Source organism: Rhipicephalus sanguineus, chromosome 9 (genome assembly GCF_013339695.2).
Source record: "Rhipicephalus sanguineus isolate Rsan-2018 chromosome 9, BIME_Rsan_1.4, whole genome shotgun sequence".
Lineage (NCBI taxonomy): Eukaryota > Metazoa > Arthropoda > Arachnida > Ixodida > Ixodidae > Rhipicephalus > Rhipicephalus sanguineus.
This window is the reverse complement of record NC_051184.2, coordinates 94,867,428-94,891,127: the sequence shown is the minus strand read 5'-3', so window position 1 is coordinate 94,891,127 and position 23,700 is coordinate 94,867,428. Positions and strand designations below refer to the sequence as shown.

The 23,700-nt window shown below is 48.7% G+C and overlaps 3 protein-coding genes across 4 annotated transcripts in view; all 3 read right to left on the bottom strand.

The window, feature by feature from the left end:
- Nucleotides 1–23,700, bottom strand: part of LOC119406031 (protein O-linked-mannose beta-1,2-N-acetylglucosaminyltransferase 1) — a 304,633-nt gene that overhangs the window by 120,076 nt on the left and 160,857 nt on the right. The gene's annotated exons all lie outside the window — the stretch shown is intronic.
- LOC119405745 (uncharacterized) lies at nt 7,488–10,880 on the bottom strand (the record flags this gene model as incomplete). Its single annotated transcript, XM_049419495.1, has 2 exons — nt 10,692–10,880; nt 7,488–8,525 (listed from the first exon to the last, which is right to left on the bottom strand). Coding segments are annotated over exons 1-2 (1,227 nt in total), but the record flags the coding sequence as incomplete, so codon positions are not given.
- Nucleotides 10,901–12,190, bottom strand: LOC119405744 (uncharacterized). The gene has a single exon (XM_037672578.2). The coding sequence runs from the start codon at nt 12,188–12,190 to the stop codon at nt 10,901–10,903; it is 1,290 nt and encodes a 429-aa protein (XP_037528506.2).

Sequence of the window (23,700 nt, the reverse complement as noted above, 5' to 3'; positions counted from 1 at the left end):
GCCATCAATGGAATCGCGTCAAAGCTGCCGAGAAACCACAGCAATAAACGAACGGTACTTTTTTTTTGTTCTGCGCGCTGATTACCCGACGAGCCGCAGGGAGAGCACAGGGGCATGAATCGCGCCGCAGAAAAACGAACGCGCTATCCAGCGCACGGCAAGCGCAGGGGCGGTAAGTAGCAGACGAACGGCGGCAAGCACCGCCCTTGCGCCTTTATGCGCATGCTCCAGGTTTCCAAATCTCGCCAGCAGTTGGCGCTCCGCGTACCGCCGGCCGCGCGCTCGCGTGTTCCCTCTAAAAGTGGACCGTACTGTACATTGATTAAATTCAATTTGCATCCGGTTTAATTCCGACTGCCAATCATTTGGGCTCGTTACATCTGTGTTTAACATCACGAGAATTTCAGTACCACTCGAGTTGAACGCGCCGCCGGATGCCGTAGTTTTCGACTATAAGCCGTATAATAAGGATTTCGCCTTAGTGAAAGAACAAAAAAATACAAGAGAAGCGTGTAGGAGGCGGGCGGCAAGAGGGACTTTCGCTATCATCACCTGCATTATATAGTCGTGCAAGGCGTTGTGAAGAAAGTCCCGGGGCTGTTAGAGTGAGAAGTTCGCTTGACTTTGTGCGAAGTTCGCTTTTGTTGGGTGCATAAAGGAGCACCCCACGAAACACCGCTGTTCTTTTCCATTCTTTCTTTTATAAGTGAGCGTGACTTATATAAACAAGAAAGAATTAGGAATACACGAAGGAAACTGAGGTAGTAATACTTCCTTTCATATTTTTTTTACAATGGAATTAAACAATGGGCACACCTCCAGACTGCCGTCAACAGCGTGATACTATAAGCGGAAGCACTGACGAGAATTTAAATTGAAAAAAATTAATGGCTTTAGATTGATAAATTGTACTCTGCGAACTCTAATGTCGTTAATTTCACCGTCATCGGCATATTAATGGAGGAGAAAGTCAAGGACAAATATTCATTTTTAAATTTCATGTCGAAATCTCCGCGCGTAGCGTCGTGGATTTCAAAGTCATTGTTTTGTATTTTGGCGATATTGGCTCAATGAAATTCATTGAAACTCGGTATGTTAAGTCCCTGGACCCCTTAGAGGACAATGTGCTTAATTTTTACCGATTAGTAACTACGTACGTAGGTCATAGTCGACGCCAAGGCGATTGGTGCGGGAATTTGACGGTGGCGTCGCTACCTGCATTTTGTTTTTGCGCGTTTTCTCGCTTACCAAGAGTCTTCTCGCAGCAAGCGTGGCGATCTTCGTATCTCACACAATAATGTACTAATATGATAAAAATCGGTTTTGCCTTTAGTGTCTACTTAATTTATCAAATTGTAGTGCTTTAGGCCACGAAGCTGCACAATCGGCACTAGCATATCAACATTCGCGAATGTGCTTACGTGGTCGCTTGCTTCGGATAATGGATAATTGACCTCGCTTCGAGAATGGACCTCAATAAGCTGACCAGAGTGTAGAAGCCCATTTTCTCAAACGAAAATGCTTGTACCTTGGCAAACATGTAGGCACGGACTGCTGCATTATCGGTGTGTGTGTGTGTGTGTGTGTGTGTGTGTGTGTGTGTGTGTGTGCGTGTGTGTGTGTATGTGCGTGCGTGCGTGCGTGTGTGTGTGTGTGTGTGTGTGTGTGTGTGTGTGTAGTGTTCCCACCTTCTCTTTCCTGTCCTCTTTCACTCACCCGCAGGGTAGGGTAGAAAACCGAACGCTCGTCTGGCGGACCACAACCTTTTTTTCTCCTAGATTTCTCTCACAGTGCACGCCCCCCCCCCCCTCTGTAACCCCTCACTAAGAGAGAGAGAGAGAGAGGGAGAAAAACTGACAGGGTCCCTTGACATTCCTCTAAGACGACTCGAAGGCGACAGCCATCTTCTTATTTTTCTTCTCAGTCGACGTATTGATACTCCCTCGCCCCCCTCCGAAGGCCTTCTGCACCTAACGTGGTTTTAGACTGCCTCCAGGATCGGAGACATTGAGAGCTTCCAGCACCTCACCTGGTTTTGTACTCCCTTCGCGATCGGCGCACCTTTAACCAAGCGACGATATGTAATGACGTCGTCATGTGACGTCATACTAAGGTCATGATGACGTCCCAAATGTGTGCGACCTGTGACGTCACGATTGCGTCGTATGGCGACGTAATCGCTTGGTGATTTTTTGGCATCACTCGTGTCGACGCCGACGCCGGTCAATTTTCCCGTTTGATCGGTCATCTAAGGCTTTCGCCTTAATAATAAAAGAAAAAAAAGATACACCATTTCCCGCTAAAGCCAACCATGAGGCGATGCGTAGCCGGAGCATTTGCACGATCGCGTTCCGTTGGCGTTCTTTGGGCATGCTACCGGCCTCGCGTCGTGGAACGCGAAGAGGGACGCTACGCGCGTCGTATCTTCCATCTAGCCTGGCCGTTAATTCTCACAGGGCGAGCGGGGAACGCGGTCGACAGGCGGGCGAGAGGGGGGCAGCGTAAGAGAGGAGAGAGAAGGGGAGGGGACGCGCATGCGCTCGAGCTCATCGCGGCGTTGCGCAGGAGAGAATTTCGGCATGTCTAGCCCGCGTTCAGAGGAAGAGTGGAAAGGGGGAGGGGAGAGGGGTATGGAAGAGGGGAAGTAGGGAGGGAGGGGGAGAGGGAAAGTGGAGAGGGTATGCGCATGCGCAGTAAGGGTGGTCACGCCGCACACCACCGGATTGAGTTCGGCCTTAAGATACTTCGCATCTAAAAGAGGACGCAAATCTTGGAACGCTCTACAGAGCATATTTTGGCACGGCCACCGCAAGCCAGAGCCTCGGGGCGTGTACAGATATGTCGATAAGAAGAGGTCCACTGCGGCCTCCCGTGAATATTTTAGTCGCGCTTTCGCCCGCGTCCATACTGCTTAGTTTGACCCGGTCAGAGGTCACGCCTCCGGGCGGACCGCACCGTGACTGGACAGACCCGGTTCCGTTTCGCCCGCCGGATGGCCCCACAGCATTTATACAAGGCGCATACCTCGCGTTGGCACGATCGGCGCGCGCTATTAAAAGGACGCACCGCCGCTGCGCGTGACTACAAAACTTTTCCGGCCTCATTTCGAGCTCACGTGCCTACGTACTACATCGAACAACGTCGCTCGCCGCGGAGGACTATGCCAATATATCTGTACCGTGAAAACGGACGGCTGCCTAACTTACATAACATAAAAAATAATGGAAACTAAAATTACTTTTCTTACGGGCCATAACCCACGTTATTAGCAGGCACGCTGCTGTGGGAAACCCTGAGAAATTTGCGATTTGAACTAATTGGAACAAGTTATTTGTAATGGTACAAAGCGCAAACACAAGCTTTCTAATAAACTTCTGATAGGAAGCGCTGCGTCTTTGTACCTCTTGTCCCTCGCCTTACGTTCGCGCTTAGTACTACTGGGAATCTGGATTAAATTTGACTATACATGGGCTTTCCTCCTCAAGTCTAGGGTAATTCTTGATCTTACCATTTTATGGTCACTACTCGCGTCACTACACCAGGTGCGAGTAGGCGCACATGGTGCTATTAGTGCCAGATTTCTCTCCAGGAAAATCTAGTGTTAGTAGTCGACTAGTCGTCAACTTATTAGATGCGAAGCATCTTATGGCGGAGTTCGAACCGGTGGTGTGCGGTGTGACCACCCTTACTGCGCATGCGCAAACCCTCTCCACACACCTCCACTCGTCACCTCCTCCCCAACCCCTCTCCACTGCCTCTCTCTCCCTTCCCCTCTCCACTCCCCCTCTCTCCCTTTCCCCCTCTCCACTCCCCCTCTTAAACGCGGGCTCGACATGCCGAACGCTGCTTCGCATCGCCTCATGGTCCCCTTTAGCGGGAGATGGTGTGATATTTTTATTTTACTAAGCTGTTTAATGGAACTCCCAAGGACTACCAACACCAACAGTGGAACTCCCAACAGTGCCAGGGGTTCGCAAGGCGTAAGGCAGAGATCTCATCGTCAGATTTGAAGCAGCTATTACTCATGCTGCATGAAGAATAGAAAGACCATGTTAACCTTTACACGGATGGCTCGACAACTGTTGGAGGATCTGCAAGAGCTGAGAACATCCAGTTTCGAACGTCTCACAGGACAACATCGACAGCTGCGGCACTCCGCAGCGCACTCCGCAGGATTGATCGAGAAGCACCACTAAAATGGAGCATTTTTTACTGATTGGAAATCTGCTCGGCAATGTCTTCGAACTGCTCTACGTCGTGCGCCTCAAGACCAATTGGTGCTGTAAATAAGACAACTGCACCATAAACTAATAGGCAAAGGACACGATGTAAATTTTCAGTGGTAACCAGGCCATTGCGGCATCATCTATAACGAGCATGCCGACGATACAGCTAAGAATGTTCACGAAAATGGCGTGATGAAACCTATTCCACGATCAAGAAGCGACGCAGCAGCAAATATTAATACGCTCGCGCATGGCGTCGCAAGGTCTATGCGGAACACACCCGGTTTTCTCTACACCCGTCCTCACCGCATGGACCTGTGCCTACGACTCACTATTCCACCTAGCCTACCCCAATCCGAGACGGCCCTTCTCTGCCGAATGTAGCTTGGGCCCTTGGGGTGTCTTTGACGAACGTCTTTGCTTACCGCATCGGAATGACAGACAGTGCTGCATGTGACCACTGCGGCAGTGACGAAACCATCGAACATATCCCATGTCATTGCCCTCAATACAGTTTCCAGAGGCAGTCTCTCTCAACAGCGCTTGCGCGCATGGACGACCAGCCAGCCGCTTTCTGGGCAATCAGTCTTGGAATGCCGGAAAGATCGAGCTTCAGGCCAGACAGCGATGAAGGCGCTGTTGAAGTTTCTACGAGCGACCCGTCTCGTTGAACGATTATGACACTCCTACGTGCGTGCGTGTGTGTGTGTCTCTAATTACCTCCCTCCCTCTCTCATTTTTACTTTCGTTCCTTTTCGGTCTCCCCTTCCCCTTCCTCAGTACAGGGTAGCAAATCCGATATTTGTTTTCCGGTTAACATCCCTGCCGTTCCGCATTACACTTTCTCTCTCAAACAAGGCAGAAATAAAGGGGAAGATGGAGGCTTGAAGAGATGAAAAATCCTTGAACATGGGATGTCGCTTGAGCCGACGTTTCGACAAGTCTTCTTCAAGGCAGCCACTGTTGCTGCCTTGAAGAAGACAAGTCCGCTTGTCGACACGTCGGCTCCAGCGACAGACATCCCATGTTCAAGGATTTTTCATCTATACTGTTTAGGCTTGATAAACGCTGTCACGAAGAATGTTTCACTCGTTTTGCGCATTTTATTTTGTTGTGCTGTATGTTGCCCCCCCCCCCCCCATTTTTGTACCGGGTAGAGGTCCTAGTCAAGCCCGCGCAGAGGTTGTTTTTTTTTCTTTTCTTTTTTCATTTCGGCCATCAACATCCCGAATAATGAATATAGAAGCTTGACTTGAAATTTGCATAAAACCATACATGCAAATGACTAAACCGTCATCCATCAGTATACATCCTTCCTTTGCTAATGCAGCACATCGATGTTTCACTGAAGTGCAAATCAAGCAAATATCTAACGGCAACTAGTTTACCATGCTCACGGCCGAACGGGCGCTTTCCGCGTGAACTCTAGGAACAGGGCCTCATGGCTCGTTGGTATGCGTCATGATATAAGAGCTGAAACCTAGCGTGCCCCCCTCCCCCCCAGGGAGAGAGAGAGAGAACACAAGCACATACGAGCGCATGCTCATGTCAACAAACACACGCGATGTGATGTTCCCCTCTCGTGTATTACGTCAGGGTGATCTACAACCTAAGCTCCGGCAGGAACACCGCATGCAACGCGATCTCGACGCGCCCATAAAGATGAGGGACAGGAGTGGATGCCCAGTCAACCGCTTCTCTCGTGCATAAACACGACAAGGTGCTGTCGGCACGAAGCGATGAGGGTCGTTCGCTGGACGACAGAGAGTGTTTGGTCAAGGGGAAGCTGACCGTCACGACCCCCCGGCCTCCCCTCCTCGCCCAATAGGTGTGGAACGGCTTGAGAACAACGATCGGCTAACATTTAACGGGGAACGAGGTCGCCGCTTCGAACACGCTGCGGTCACCGGGACAGCGGGGGGCAATTGAAAGGGAAATGAAGATCACGTGCAGAAAGGGTCGAGACCGACAGACACAGAGAGAGAGAAAGAGAGAGATAGAGAGAGGCGAGCTTACAGAGGGTCGTGTGCGCGGCAAATAAGTCATCCAGGCCCAATCGTCGAAGAAAACGGCTACGATGATGGCAGCACGGGATGGGTGGAAGGGCAGCAAACAAGGAAGCGAACAACGAGGCAAAGCGCGAAGCAAAGCGACCGGCGCTTTCGTTCTCTCACCGCTTGGGGGCGCATCATTCGTTACGCGGACGTCCGCGGAGCAACCAGTTTCCGACGCCTTTCACGCGCACTGGAAGCATGCATGCGTCCATCCCTCGAAAAGAAAAAAAAAAGACAAAGCAAAGAAAGTGAAGATAAAAAGGAAAGCGAGACCACCGAGGGGTCAAAAGGCGTGCGGCACGTACATCTTGAACGGAACTCTCGAAGCCGGCCGGAGGCTCACGCCGTGCTGGTTGGTGGCCCCGTTTTATCTTCTTCTTCACCGTGCACGAACGGCCGCGACGCCCCGGATCACTGGGTCGCTGCCGGCATGCACTGCCGCTAAAGCTCTCGCTTCTTCTTCTTCGCTGTGGCGCTCAACAAAAGGGGACACGTGATCCGGAGGAGCCACTGCATACAAGGCTCCTAAGCCCCGTCGTATAACGTCGGGCGTGCTCGCGCATATTTTAACTCCGGCGAGTTTTTGAGTTTCGGCCAGCCGCGGCTGGTATCGATGCGCTCGTTCCGCTTGTTCGTTTCTCACGACCAGACTTGGAAGTTTACTCAGGCGGAAGCTTTAGACGCCTCGTCAAACGCAAAATGTGACCGTCCGCGTCGGCGGCGCCAACAACGGGAGTGATGCGAAAATGCGAAAAATCATCATGAGATGACGAAAGTAGAGGAATTGTCGGAGGGGCTCGTTTGATGTATTAACGCGATAGCGTTAAAGAGCTCGTATCGCAGAAATTCCGCCGTCGGCGTCGGCACCGTTGGTTGTGAGCGAAAAATCATTATCTTGTCCGTGACCGAAAAATCGAAAAAGCTGCAAATAAAATAAATAATAAAAATGTTGGGTTCGAGTGAGAATCGAACCCAGGCCGTCTGCGTGGCAAGCAGGTGTTCTACCACACAGCCACGCCTCTTTTTTTTTTTTTTCTTTCATGGTATTTATTATAATGCGTATTTGAAATTATCACAAACGCTATGACGTAGTGATTCATTCACTTAGCGACAATAATCGCACAAGCACTGCACAAGCATTCAAAAGCTTACATGCATATATACTGTGCAAGTCCAGAGAAGCAGGAAAAGTCACTCTTCAAAGCTTGTTACACGTGGAGGCTGGTAAGGATGAACACCTCATCAAGATGGGGTGCCAGTCCGGTCTTATGTCAAGTTCTTCGTAAATGTCCTTTAGATGGAGAGCCATACGCATGAAATGCATACTTGAAGCAGCGGTTGGTTCTGCATTACGGTCTTGCATGCGCGTTTTCCACAGACTGTGCAGTCCCATAAGGAAAAACATGTCAAAGGGCACTTCATCAAGAGACGTTGGGAGAAGGTAACGTATAGTATGCGAGTTAATGTTAAAATATTTTTGAACAGTTCGTTGAAGGATGTCCCAAAACAGAATGGCATCTTTGCAGCTAATAAAACAGTGTTCTACTGTCTCTGGTACATCGCAGAGACGACAGCTAACTGAAGAAACAAAAATACCTTTCCTCTGCAACCATGATTTCACCGGCAGTGTATCAGTATGGAGTTTGTAAAAGAAGGTTTTTGTATCAGGAGAAAGATCCATTTTCCGAACTCGTTTTAGTACATCATGTCCTGGAAGGTGAGAATATAATGAGCGGTAAAGTGGAGGTGGAAAAAGCATGGATACCAAATCCTTGTAGAGTCGCTTGCGTGATACTGTGTATAGATATTCTATGGAAAACCGGACCTTGAGAAACCGTACAGCGATGAAAACTTCCTGCATAAATCCCCACAAACACGGGCGTACAGAGAAATCTGAGGAAACAATCAAGTCAGGTAAAGCATTAACAAACGTAATCTGCAAGAATGATCGAATAATGGGATGCGAACTGTCGCGAAAAAAGTAGAACCGTGAAACAATTTGCCATAGATATAAATGAACTAAACCCAGCCCTCCCTCCTTAACAGGCCTGAATAGGTTGTCCCGTCTCATTGGTTCAAACGTCGAAGACCACACGAAAGTTGCGAAAGTCCGATGAAAGCGCTGTATGTAAGATCGAGCGCAATGAATAAGTTGCAATACATAGTATAGCTTTGTGGCTAAAAATGTATTGCAAGCTTTAGCTCTTCCAAAGATGGAAAGGCGATGTGGAACGTAAGTCTGGGCCTGTAGTTCAAGCTTAGGAACACGTTCTTTCCAGTATCGTGCGCTGAATCTGTACGCATCTAGCGGCACACCGAGGTACTTTGGTGGAATACGAGTCCAATTAATTCCTGCGAACTTCTCCGGCGTACTACCCCATGATCCAAACCATAATCCTAAACTTTTAGATGTGTTTAAACGAGCACCTGAGACAATGCCGAATTTACTTATTGTAGATACCACATTCTCAATACTTCGTTTGTCTGAGCAAAAGAAAGCTACGTCATCTGCATAAGCCAATACCTTAACTTCATTGCCTAATATATTGAAGCCGCGAATACTATTCGATCGTATTATGCTCAGGCATAGCGGTTCAAGATAAAGTGCGAACAGCAGTGGGGACATTGGGCAGCCTTGCTTTACAGAAGAGCAAATAGATACCGGTTTTGACAGATGGCCATTAATAATTAGTCGCGTTGAACAGTCATTGTAACAAAGTTTAACGCCTTCCAGCAGAACAGAGCCAACATTTGCATGTTGCAGAAGGGAAAACAGAAGAGGAATGACTAACACGGTCAAAAGCTTTGGCAAGGTCTACCTGTAGCATAGCAAGCTGTCCTTGACAACTGTAGCAATACTGAAGAAGTGTTCGAGCGATGTGAATATTTGTTTGTATGGAGCGACCCCTAATTCCACATGTCTGATGAGAACCAATAAGTATTGACATCACAAACTGTAACCGATTTGATAATATCTTAGCAAAAATTTTGTAGTCAACATTTGTCAACGCTATTGGCCTGTAGCCTTCAACAGAACGAAGTTTTTCCTTTTCAGAACTTTTTGGATGAGAACAGTATGGCTTTTGCAAAAAGACTGCGGGAGAGTCTTCATGACGTAACTTTGTCTAAATATATCCAGCAGAATAGTACTGAGAGTTGTTTTGAATGATTTGTAAAATTCAGCAGGAATCCCATCAGGGCCAGGTGTTTTTGACAAAGGTAGTTGCTCAATGGCCTGCTTAATTTCCTCTAACGTGATGGGACTACTAATGATTGCGCAATCATCTTCGCTCAATGGGCTTAACAGAGAAACAAAATTTGTTTTGTTTTCGCCACCATGGTCATCAGGAAGAGCACTAAACAACACCTTGTAGTACCTTTCGAATTGCAAGATAATGTCTGCTGTATCTGTTAGAACAGCACCGTTAGAAATGAGATCTGGAATAAACTTGGACATTGCGTGGCGCCGCTCATCAAGTAAAGCTTGACGTGTCGGTAGCTCAGAATTCAAAGTCCTGCTGTTCCGAGATCGAATACGTGCACCTCTGTAGCGAGCAGCATCATAATTTTGTAGCTGGCATTTAATGCTTTCTATTTCATTAATGTATGCGCCTGGTTTTTCGCATTCAATCTTGTAAAGGTTACAAAGACTTTCAAATAATCTCTTTTCCTCGTTCTTTCGATAGTACGATTTGACAGATCCACATTCTATAGCTAGTGCACGAACCTCTTGCTTAAAAAGCTCCCAAGCAGCGAATACATGTAATCCTTTAGAAAAAGAATTTCTCACTGCCTCTTTAACTCTGTTATTGAATTCCTGATCGTTTAGGAGGTCCGAGTTCATCTTCCAAAGTGCCCACTGTGGTCGGAAGTGAGTTCGGCGGCTTGCACCAATTTTTGCGATAACAATACAGTGATCCGAAAATGAAACTGGCTCAGTGCTGCACGAAAGTTCCCGAGGTAGGAGTGATGAAGATACGTAAATTCGATCAAGGCGAGCAGAAGAGCTTCCCTGAAGTCGAGTATACGCAGTTATTTGACCGAAAGTACCGATGTCAATGAGCCCTGCATTATCTATAATACCACTTAAAACTTCACCACTCCTGTCTCGGTGACTATTAGGATTGTTGCGATCACTAGGATTGCATACACAGTTAAAGTCGCCCATTAGTACAGTGAAATAATCACAGTTAATTAGTTTGGACATATCTTCAAATAACTGAACCCGTTTTGAAACCTCATTGAATGCATACAAGTTGATAATACGCCACGGCACTCCATGCAACACAAAATCGCAGCAAATGTACCTGCCTTCACTGTCAACGTGAGTAGTAACTGCCGTACAGGGTATACTCTTTCTCAGAAACAACCAGCAGCCCGCAGACAGACCCTTTGCGTGTGAAACGCAAACGTTATAGTCGGACAGGAAGGGCCGTAGGGCCTTCTCAGTGTCTTCGTCACTCTCGATCTTTGTCTCCTGGATGGCGACAAAATCGAGTCGTTTCCTTGTAAAAAGCCTACGGAGCTGAGCCTGTTTCTGGAAAGACCTAAGGCCACGAACATTCAATGTTGCAAAAGTGAGTCGCTCGGACTGCGCCATGATGTCTACAAACAGTATGCTTACTGTCCCTTGGGATCACTTCTATAGGTCACCGCCGACGGTGAGGCTTCTCTTGAACCCTCACCAGGCCTCCTCGAACGCGACCGCCGACAATTTCCGTTGTGTTTCGATGTTCGGCGACGACGCACCTTCCGATTCACACTCGTTGTGTCGCTCTCCTTGCTTGAATCGGAGCTGTACGTCGCGCGGCGCTTGGGGATTGCCGCATCCACAGAAACATGCATGTCGTCTTCCGAGACCGAGGCAGGATGAAACGGCTGCTGCGGAACTGAGGCGCTCTTATCTGGTGCTTCTTCACTGGAAGTCTCCGAAGGTACGGCCTGTTCCTTAACAGGCTGGTCAGGACAAATTTGGTCCAACTGCTTGCATGGTCCACTCGGTTCTTCGTTTACCGCAGCTTCCTCGGACGCATCGACTGTTGTTTTCTTTGCGTCTTCAGTAGGCGTTCTGCTTAATCCTGTAGCATCTGTGCTTGACGAAGTGTCTCCCGTCGCGTCGAGAACTTCTGTGGCATCCATGATATGCTCTTGCAAGTTCTCATCTGGTTGCTGCGTACGTTGTCGTAGTTTGTTGGCGTAAGTCATGACACATTCCTCAGCTGAATGACCAAAGCGTCGACAGTCGTCGCAGCGAGGAGTCCTGCAGTTACGACGAATGTGCCCTACCTTATTACAGCGAAGACAAAGTGGTGGCCGCCCAGGAATGAGGACAAGACTTTGAACTCCGCAGACTGTCAGGAGATGTGGAATGTCACCCACTCGGACTCCATCGGCAAGGGACAATACAACATCACGATTTAGAGTCCGCATTTGCTCCATGTCCGCTACTTTCCAGCTTTCTATTGATATTGACTTGATCTTCCCGAAAACATGCAGGGCATCTCGAATGTAGGTGTCTTCTAAGTGCTCAGGAAGCCACAGGAGCTTCATCTTTACTTCTGTGGGTTCCGGGTCAACCACAAGGCATCGACGGCTCTTGACAAGAAATTCACCACGTGTGACTAACTTTGTTTTCGAAATTGTTGACTTGCACGTCACCATCCATACGTGCGACATTTGGAACTGACCTATCGAGCTGATTTCCTTTAGGTCGATAATGTTCCGAAGAGCATCTCTGAAGTCTTGAACACGGTAAGGGCGACCAGCCAAGTCCGCGTGCAGAAAAACGGAGTCCACAACCAGCTTACCGGTAGGAAGGCGAGGCAACACAACACGGTAGTCATTACTGCTGGCTGAAGCCTGAGCAGCACCTCGGCTCAAGGCCGATAGATCCTTTGAGGCGGAGAACATGAAAAACGCGACCGTTCGGTCCGTCGTCTTCGTCGCCTCTGCTTGAAGCAGCACTGAAAGTAGCTTTCATGCTTTCCAAAAATACGCGTCCTGTATACAGGTGTCACAGTACGAGATGTAATATGGCAGTAATATTGCGTGTTACAAGCGTACATTGCCATCGGGCGTCACACCATGTGAATATCCTAACGACTTGGTGGTTTAAAGACAGCCACCCATTACAAAAGGCACACACATTACTACGCGTATTCCCTTGAGACCACGTAGTGGGTGCATCGCAACTTCGAAAAAGTTTCTGGTTCAAAGCATGCTACCCATTACATAAGGCACACACCTTAGTGCGCCATTCTGTTAAACACGCGTCGTGTACGAAGTGCGCACTAGGGGCAGGATATCGCTATCGCGTTCAACTCTTAAAGGCGAAGCTTAAGTGGCCCCCAATTTTATACACAAGTAATGAAACCGACCGACAATTAAGCCAAGGAAATCATAGGGGACATTATTTGTAGTTCCTTAACTGTATTGTAATGACTCTCACGTAAACTGAAAGAAATTAAAGTAGACGAAAAATCACCCTTTCCAACGGTGGGATCCGAACCCACAATCTTCGAATTAAGCGTTCGGATCCCACCGACGGAAAGGGTCATTTTTGCCCACATTAACTTCCTTCAGTTGAAGTGAGAATCACTACAATACAGTTAAGAAACCACAAATAAGGATGCTTTCCTTGGCTTAATTGTCTCTCGGTTTCATTAGTTGTGTATCGTGAGATGGCGTTACACAAGAAGACAAGACGACTGGACGAGCGCTCTTGTGTACCGCCTTATTGCACTCAAATTATATTCCGCAGACTATGAACCAACTCGCCCAGCCAAGCATTCCGTTCAGATGACGGTAGCAATGACGTCAACATGACGTCGCAGGTCGCAAAGTATTTTGCGGTCGTAACGAAGTCACTATGATGTCTCATAACGTGACGGCATCTCATGAAATCATCGCTTGGTCAAATGTGGGCCGATCCCAGAGGCACCTAAAAAACCTCGTGAGGTGTCGAAAGCTTCCAATGTCTCCGATCCCGGAGGCAGCGCAAAACCTTGTTGGGTGCAGAAAGATTTCAGGTGGGGGGGATCAGTGCGATCGCCTGAGAAGAAAATGAAGTTGGCGTTCGCTTTCCAGTCGTCTTAACCCTTTGACACTCTATGTACACAATTGTGTGCACCACATGTTTTTGTTAGTTGTATCGATTAGTGGCTAAGAAATAGCCAGATAGTGCATTGAGCTTTGGATCAATTGAACCTCCTGCGTAATAAATTAGTCTTCATTAAACTTCATTTTGCAATGTACTGTTGCATACGATTACTTTGCTGAAGGCACTGCCACGTTCGACGAGTCGCTCGACGTGCCGCTTGCCACGATCGAGCCACGTTTAAAGTATAATATTTTTTTCTCTCAGAATTGACATAACCGAAAACAAATTCGCACTATACTCTAGCCTGAGATTTGATTCTATTTACGCGAAAACAAGGCATGAATGCCTTTTGAATAAGTATATATTTAATTACGATTTAATTGGGAATGATTACTATAACACAATATATTAGCGTGAATTAGCGTCATGTCGTACGATGATTTATTATCAGACAGCGACGTCTTAAACAGTCGAGGTGTAGCACCGGCAGAACACGAAGGTAGATCGCGCGCACAGCAACAACAGACGCGGAAGCTCTTCTTTCTCTTCCTCCCTACAAGCGCATTATGACATTATTTTTGTTTCATTAGAATATCGAGTGCCTTGAAATAACGTTGTATCGATTTGACGCATTTACAGACAGTTCTTCATAGCTGGCGCCTTTTGAAAGGGTTAAGGAGACGCATAAGGGAGCGTGTAACTTTTATAGGCACTGCGCTGAATGCTTCAGGTGACGCGAGTGACGTCATCAGCGATGAAATTGTCCGCATACACACTTCGTAGATACGTGGAAAGCTGGTCGGAGTCGAGTTAAGTACGCTCGAGTGCGCAAGTTAAAAGAAGTGAAGAAACAACGAACAAACGACCACTTTTCTGAGTCTTAACAAAGGGCCTATAAAAGGCGCGTAGCTGTCGTGAACTCCGCCCAAGCCGAATTCCTTCCGGACACTTAAACGACTGATGACTTTGCGGCTGGAGCAAAGCAACTTCGAAGAGTTTCAAAGTGACATTAAGGTCAAATACGGGAAAAAAAAAAAAAAGCGATAGCCGCTGCGTGGTGCGACACCGAGATTGCGAAACTTTCGCGAGGGACTGTGCAGCGCGTAGAGGCGGCGCGCTTGCCCGAAAACGCCGGACAACGCCGGACAACGGTAGCACGCTGTTCTTGCAGGACAGATTAGCGATGCGAAGGGCGCCCTGCAAAGTGGCCTTTTGTGTTCTTGTTTTTTCTTTCTCTTTTTTTCCTTTTTTTTTAACAGGCACGGCTTCGGTTGGCGTGTGACATCACATGGAAGGGCGCAAACGTGCCTTGACCCTCGAGGCAATGGTTTGAGTTTTCTATGGACCACCGCCGTCTTTTCAGCATCAATCGACGGAGAAACAGGGGAAGAAATACGCAATGCCTTATCGTACTATGTTGTTTCAACAATGCTGTAGAGAAGTAGTATGCTTACACCGATAACCGGCAATCGATAGATGTTATTATACATTCCTTAGGAAAACAGGTACTGCTGCAACTTTTTTCCGAGAAGCCGATGGATCGGGAGCATGAAACGATTTCACCAGGAACTCTATATAGTTTTGTACATTTCGAGCCTGGGCACATATAGCATCAAATTGGAATCTAGAATCGAACGGTGTTATTATATAAGTCGACTTAGGTATGTCCGGCTTTGGCATCCAAAGGTGGGCATGCCCTAGTCGACCGAAGTACCGGAGTATCATCAGGTCGACCCAAAGTATGCCCTAGTAGAGAAAAGTATGCAGAGATCGACCAAAGTATGGCCACGTCGACGAAAGTAGCTAAGTATGCCCAACACGACCAAAGTACGAAAGTATGCCCGCAACGACCAAAGTACTAAAGTACGAAAAAGTTGAACAAAATATGTATAGGTCGACCAAAATACCAAGGTATGCCGAAGTCGATGAAAGTACGAAAGTATGCCTAGTCGACCAAAGTATGTCGAGGTCGACCAAAGTGCCGTAGTATGCACGAGTCGACCCGATGTACCAAAGTATACCCAAGTCGACCAAATTATCTGCCTAAGTGTACCAAATGCGGATATTCCCAAGCCGACTTAAATAAATAAAGACACCGTGCGATCCGAGATGTGAATACGACGCTATATGTGTGTCCACATATAGTTTTCTTTTTTCCAACAGAGTGCCCCATAGACGTTTGTGACCGACAGTACATATCTATGCGCATCGGGCGCGTGCGGGGCGAAGACTGCATACGTCACTGCGGAAGAGCACTGCCTTCCTCCCACGGCAAACATGGGGACGAACAAGTCGTCAAGCTGCAGACAATATGCGCACACGTCGGCGGCGCGGAGGAATCGTAGCGGAAGCAATTTTCCTTTCACACTTTGTCCAGCGCGGGACACGAGACGGCCGGCCGGCCACCTGAGGGACGTGGACGATGGCGATGATATTATTATAAAACACACAGCGGGCTCGCGCACGAGAAGCGAAGCCCGGAAGCAATTCGGCGCCCCGCAGAGTGGAGTTACAAGTCGACACCGCGGGTGAAGGTATCTTCGAAGTCACCTACATACCATGCATACTCGCGCATAACCCGCATTTCTTACAGCGACGCTGTCTTAGACGACCCTATGTCGCCGTCGTCGCCGTCGTCGTCGTCGTCGTCGTCGTAGTAGTAGTAGTAGTAGTAGTAGTAGTAGTAGTAGTAGTAGTAGTAGTAGTAGCAGTAGTATGCGTCACGCAGGTAACGTGACCAGAGGGGGGAGTGAATGAACAAATAAATAAAACGAAACGATGATGATGATGATAATGATGCCTGAGACGATGACGATGATGATACACGTGAGCTTGCGCGCTTACAGCTGCACTGTCCGAAGGTTTTCATGGCGTGGAACTGGCTGAAAAAAATTTTTTAGATGCGAAGTATCTTAAGGCGGAGCTCAATCCGGTGGTGGTGTGCGCCGTGACCACCCTTACTGCGCATGCGAATACCCTCTCCACACACCTCCTCTACCCTCCCCTGTCCTCTACCCTCTCCCATACCCCTCTCCACTTCCCCTCTCCCCTCTCCTTTCCACTCTTCCTCTGAAACGCGGGCTAGACATGCCGAAATTCTCTCCTGCGCAACGCCGCGATGAGCTCGAGCGCATGCGCGTCCCCTCCCCTTCTCTCTCCTCTCCTACGCTGCTCCCCTCTCGCCCGCCTGTCGACCGCGTTCCCCGCTCGCCCTGTGAGAATAAACGGCCAGGCTAGATGGAAGATACGACGCGCGTAGCGTCGCTCTTCGCGTTCCACGACGCGAGCTCGGTAGCATGCCCAACGAACACCAACGGAACGCGATCGTGCAAGTGCTCCGGCTTCGCATCTACTCATGGTCCCCTTTAGCGGGAGATGGTGTAATTTTTTTTTCTCATCAAATTTTGTCCAGGTGCGTGTTATATACGGATCAAGCCTATAGCTGTACATTAACACAATGCAATGCCATTGCGACAACTCTGGTGGATAATTTTTAAACAGTTTGCGCAGTTTCACTGTGCAGAAGGCTGATAAAACAGCGAAGCGTTCTCCGTCGCTTCGTCTTGCCTCGTTTTAAGCTCAGGGTCCCATGCAAGCCCTTCACGTCTAACTCGGCTTCTCTCCCTGGAATCTCTAGATCTTCTACCGTCCGCTTGCGGTTGGTTGCAGCTCTGGAATCGTTCTATGAAAGATCACGCCAGCGTACACACGCATGCTTCAATGACCGATGTGTGAGTCAGGTTGATGAAGCATAGGGTGAGACAAGAACTTCTACATGGTGTCATAACGTCACTTAGTTAATTATAACATATCATTGCCGATCTTCAGATCACACTCGAAGAGCTTTTAGTGATATTACTCCTACGAAATTCGTTATCGGTTAAGAGGTACAAATGCGCCCTTACCGTTTGTCACAAACTAATTACGTCACAGATACCCGTCGTCCTGCAAGTTTCGACCAGCGCTACCTCTGGATCAACGGTGCAGAAGCGAAGGTTACGGTGATGCACGCTGGAGCTCACCCACCTGATCCCCTGACCTCAGGCCGCATACCTTCATCATCATCATCAGCCTGACTACGCTCACTGCAGGGCATAGGCCTCCTCCATGTTGCTCCTACTTATACCTTAGCATGCCTTAGCACCCGTAATTAGCGGCTGCATCTTGTTCTACACATGTAGTATAATGGAGCAGTGAACCTTGCACAAACATACCTCCAAGTGTCGATTACATCAATGAGATATTTATTTTGTGTTGCTTACTCTCATGCACAGCTAGTCCTGCTTGATTACGCCCCCCTCCCCTCTCCTTTTTTTTCCTTGGGCAAATAGGAAACCTACGCCTCTGCACCGGTGACAAGTCCAAGAAATTGAAAGTCAGGAGACCACGAAGATGAGCATGCGGTATGGGAGCGAGATCCATTTTTGATTTAATCCTTCTCGAAGTGCTCAAAATGACTTGCTAATGAAATGGTGGAATGAAACATATAAAGAAACCATCGCTGCACGTAGCGGACGCTGCGTCCGGTACTAGTTGTTTCTTGTATCTTGTCCAACCAACGCTGCATTGAAGCTTCTGAAGTTCCCTGGAGCTGACACACCTTGATGAAGCCCGGGAACCAGGTAACTTCGATAGAAAGACCTTGGGACCTTCCCTGTCTGGAGCGTTCGATGTCCCGTTCGGAAAGCCGGGACTGTCATGCTATGTAACTTGATATTGCCGAACAAGGATAACACGGACGAGTGGAAAGACACCACCAGCGTCAGATGTTCTTTCTGCTCGCCCGTGTCCTTGTTCGCCGGTATCATGTCACACAGCTATAATCGCCAACAATCCCCGCTGTGTATACGCTTCGCGGACCGTTAGCTTTGAACAGCAAGCCTTGTAATTTCCTGTCTCTCAGCGCTTTATCAATGGAAGCAATTAACCATGAGGCTGCGGAAGCAATGGAGAACTGTGAACGGAGCTGAAAAAATAAAGTTTCTTCAATAACCTTCCCGCCGCTACTTTTATTCGAGTATTGGTTTATAAGCCCATTACAGCAGCCCCGTATTAATGAGCGAAAGCTTCCATCATACAACCAAGCTTAATTCCGAAACCACAAGGGCATAAAAGACACGGAATTTAATTTGGCAGGTGCTGTCCCGATCAAGGAAGAAACACAGGCGCTGTCGCGCTGCCAGAGGACACGTTAGCTAGACCGCGAACCCACCTGCGACAACCAGCCTTTTCATAGAGTCTCATTTCCGCTTCGGATCCTACGCTGCACTCGACCCGCTGCAAGGCCGTCGTCTATACGCGGAATTTTATTAGTCAGCCACCATTGTACACCGGCGCACTGGCGCGTCCGTCGCCGTTCTATGGAGCGATACCCATCATCAGGAAATAATAAAAAAAAAACATTACGGGGGACGCGCCGTAGACAGCACGTGTCACCTGCGCATACAAGCGCGCACGCGCGCACACACACGTGGCCACACTTTCACCCTCGCCAGCACCGAGCCAGTTGGCTGGTTCCGCTATGCCCCCATAGTTCCGCTGAAAAGACGCCGCGCGTCGCGCTCGACGGTGCTTGCACAAAGGCTCGCGACAGGCCAACGTACGTACAGTATAACAGAGCCGCCGTACACGGCACACTGCGCGTAGCCCGGGCGGACCAACCGGCGCGACTCAGCTTATATATTCATCCGATCTTCGGTCCACAGGTGCGGAAGGTTGGCCGACATGAATCCGACAGTGGCGGATGGAGTTAGTGTTAGGGCTCGGACAAGTCGACTCGACAACGGACCAAGAGTGTAAGCGATAGCCTGCATCGAGGTCAGAAACAAGATAAACCTCAATCGCGTCTACGCAATCGAATGGCTCGAACTGTATAGAATCCAGTTGGCTCAGCCCGACTCGAGTCCAATGCGACGAGTATAAGAGACCCAAAGCATCTGGCCGACTCTGGTGCGAGAAAACAAAACAACAACAAAAGACGGTCACACTATAAAGCAGAACCCTGCCAGATATACGTCAGGGCAGGACGGATAATATACATTTTCGCCATTAATTCGAAAACTCCATTCATTTTCGTGGTGCATCCGTTGTCGGAGCGGTGCTCCGCCCGCTTACATTCCTACTTACAGCGTAAAATTTAAGAAATACGCATTTAAAGACAGAAGTTAAGGAAATACATCACACGTGCTTAAGTTCGGATTCTTATCTCGAAACTGCATGACAGTCTACTTGGTTTCATTGTACGTGCGTATCTTCAATTTGTTTTTATTAACTCAGTTAAATTTAGTTCAGTAGGGAAAAAGCGACTTTGCTGATGCTGCGCCATCCACATGGCGATAAAGTTTCGTTGACGAACGCATAACACAAGCAGTGTTCTAAATCTTATTTTAAAAAAAAAAAAGTCATATTCGTCTGAAAAGCTGGCCACGTCAGCCTAGAGGTACAAGATCAGCATTCCCCACTACAGCTCTCGCTACAAGATTTTTGCCCTGCCAGTCATTAACGAACCAGTCAGCAATCTTCACCATTTCCCTGTATCTTTTAATCCCGTTCCCCCAGCATAGGATAGCAAGCGGGACGCGCGTCTGGTTGACTTTCCTGCCTTTTTCTTCCTTTCTTCCTTCCTCTCACTGACCATAAAATATCGTTATATAACTATAATTATATAACGACCATACGTGTATTTGTTTATCGTTTGTTATTTTATTTCTGTGTCTCTCCTGTTCGTCCAATCTTTCCAACCACCCCAGTGCAGGGAGGCGTCCAGTTAAACCTCCTTGCCTTCCCTCTTCACCTCTCCATCTGGCTCCAGCGCCTTGGCCATTTCATTCTCGTTATCATCGGTAACGACCAGCCACGAACGGTACGCGCGGACGATAAGAAAGGAACAGAATCGAACGAAAAGAACCAAGGAAACGCTTAGAGCGCATATCGGTCCATCAAGCGCATCAAGAGACGGCGGCCATTCGAAGGACCGCGCACGTACCGTATCACGCATACCGGAAGCGCGCACTGCAATGCATTGCCGACCTCTACACGTCCGAGTGGTTCAACCGAGATACGGAGCAGCGAACGCGGAGGCCTCGGTATAAATGAGCCGGACGCTCTCGTGTACGCACTACGTGGCCCGCCGCGGTGGTGCGTACCTGTGAATCGGCCCGGCTTTGCCGCCCGCGGGCCTTTGTGATCCGAACAGGCGGTGAGCGGAGCGGGTGAAAGCTGTAGAGCGTCCGCGCGCCTTCGTCAAGGGTATAGACACACACGCATAGAGAGGGCCGCTGAGGGGACAATGGCCGCTGCGCCAGAAGGTGAAAAGGCAGCACTTCCGGCACTGTCCTCTTCAGAGGATGGATGGATGGATGGATGTCCGGCCATTGGATGCGGAGGACTGCGCCAATTATCGGTCTCGAGGGTGCGGGAGCTTGTGTAGTGGGTTTGTGCGCTAACGAAGAACTTACAGCGGAGAGAGAAATGAAGAGAAATGAATGAATATGAAAAAAAAAACATATAGGAGAGGAAAGCGAGGACAGAGGCTGTTATGTCAATGACAGCGCGAGGAGAAATAGAGGCAGGTTTCGCACTGCCTCCAGGATCGGCCCACTTTTCACTAAGCAATGATGTCATGTTATTACATCACCACGTGGCCTCAGATTACGTGACTAGTCATAATGACGTCCCAAGCTTTGGCGACCTTGTGACATCAAAGGGTGACGTCATCGCCTGCTGATGATTTCTTGCATCACTCGTGTTGACGCCGACGTTGACTTTTTGCGATTGATAAGGGATCTAAGGCTTTCGCCTTAATACATGTGACCTGTTTGTAGCACGAAGCTATGCCTCCAGCTTGAAGTATCAGGAAAACTGACTTGCTATATTCTGTGTCTACTGTGCTTCGATCTGCTAGCCTCCTGGTTAGCTCAGATCGTAGGACAGCGCCGAATAGGCGTTGGTACCCGGTTCGAATCCCTTATTGGGAAGAATTTAAGTGAACTCGGAAGCTTGCTTTTTGAAAAGCCTGCGTGGATTTCGTCTGCATCCGAATGGTACAAAAACACAGGTGTCACTTTCTCGCTTTCAGTGTTTTAAATGTTTGCCGGGGACTGTTCGCCGGCAAACACGTTAGGCCCGGGAAGGGGTTGCGCCCGACGCACGTTGTGCTAAACTCTCGCAGATAATTAGGCGGGTTCAGAGAGCCATATTCCCTAACATCGAAACTCATATTTGACGGTCTCCGTGTGAAGTTTCCTTCTTCCTGATTTACGTTGCATCAGCCTAGTCTATAAGGTAAAGCTTCCGGCCGCATATGCTAGCCGTACACTGAAAACACCCTTCCGGACCACTAGACGCCGAAACATTTAAAGGCGCTGCAGCGCCGTGCAGGGGGGTCGAGCGACCAGTGCTGCATGCGCACGCTCGATTTACCACCAAGAACCGGGTGGAGAGAGGAGATTTTTCGGCCAAGTATTCCTGCGTTTTCGGAGGCATTTCAGATACTTCCCTCTATCACACTAACGTACCTCCCTCTCCTCCAATCAAAGCTCGGCTTTTCTTAAAGCAGCGACCGCGTGCTGCAATTTGCCCTTTCCCCGCTAGAACCAACGTTCCGCGCCTCGCGTAAGCACCCGCTACGTCTACAACGCAGTAGACCACCGCGGAAGGCGCGCTTGCCCTCCCCCGCCTGATCTCGAAAAAAATTTCCTCGCGCCATTAACTTCGTCCGAGACCAAAAGACTCGCCAACGCGCACACCGCGTCGACGCCGGTACACAAAGGAGGTCCGCCCGTGTATTTAGAGCGTGCGTACGTGCGACCGTTTTCTCCGCAGCTGCCTGCAGCTAAGTCCTCACCCCTCACCCCCCCCCCTCCCGACCCCCCCATCCACACTGGAGGCACAGTCCTCAACTCCCTTTCTTTACCATCCCCCTTTCGGGCCAGTCGTTCGTTCATTAGTCGTTAACGGCCAAATCATCCGGCCCGTTAACCGCTGGTCGAGAAGAGCGCGAGCCGCCGACGCCGCTAGCGCGACGTCTCCTTCGCATCTCTCTCTCTCTCACACCCTCTCCTCCTTCCCCTCGTCAACCATGCGTGCCTTTTATGCCAGCTTGTTGTTGGTGTTGCGCGCGCGCACAGCGTGGAACGCGAATCCTTACTGACGTACTTCACTCAACCTAACGAAGCGGAAAAAACGAACGGCCCGTTAGGCCCGCGCTATGTATCCTCCCTCTAACGACGCCATCCGTCTCGGCAAGGGGGCGATGCGGGCGCTGGGTGCGCGCTTTCTCCCGACTGCGCGCGTTAGCCGATATTCGGGAAGTGTATGCCCTATATATATATTATGAGTGAAGACTGTGGCACGTAAAGTTGGCTCATCGTATTCGCAAAAAAAAAAAGAAAAGAAAAAAGAAAATAATAATAATAAAATAAATAAATAAAAATCGCCGCGAATATCCTTAAGGGGGACCGGTCGGGTGTGCGAAGCGTTAGCTGCTGGTGACACGCACCGGTAACGCCGGCCAAAACCAACCAGTACTGACTAATAGATAGCCAAAGTTAGCCAACATTAGTTAGTGGTGGAGCTATTCGTCCAACAGCTTCTCGCAGTTAGCCAGTAACGGCTTCTTAATTTGTTTAAATAAAGGTATAAATGTTCTGGTTTTATAAGCCGTGTTGTTAAAGCTCGATATTTTTCGATAACCGTCACACGCTATATACTTCACTGCCCTAGTGTTTTTCAGTGGCACGAGCACAAAGTGGCAAGAGTAGCGTGACACTCCAAGAGTAGCTTCTTCCAAGCATATCCGGTCGAGCACTTCCAGTTTGAAGAATACTCATAAAAAGTCTTCCCCCCCCCCCCAAAAAAAAAAGAAAAAATAAGAACCGGAAATCGATGGTTCTGGTTCCCACCTTACCAAACGTTTATCAGGGTGACGGGGGTCATTTCACGCGTTTGGTAAGTACTAAAGGGCTCCGTAAACTATTCGCGCGAAAAAGAGTGGTCTATTTTGGTGCTGCCTACCAGCTTGACTTACCGATACAGTTACTTCAATCTTTCGCTTTAGAGTCAATTCATAGCAGAACTAAAAAATGAAAGCCCACAGGCACTGGCTCGGGACTCTTCGGCTTCGATGAACAAATACATCGTGAATAACAGAAAAGAAAATAAAGCAAACGTGAACGGCTACGCAAACGGTCGTTTCAGAAGTTTACCTCCCTCAATGGGCCTTTTTGCGAGATCCTTTTCGAGGCACGCAATGGCCCCCGTATTGTCCGAGGACGCCGGAATGGAATAGATATATACGGCTAGCATTCTGAAACTGGTTACC

Excerpts from the sequence above, each read along its gene's own strand:
- LOC119405744 (XM_037672578.2), bottom strand. The coding sequence starts at position 12,190 with ATGTTCTCCGCCTCAAAGGATCTATCGGCCTTGAGCCGAGGTGCTGCT.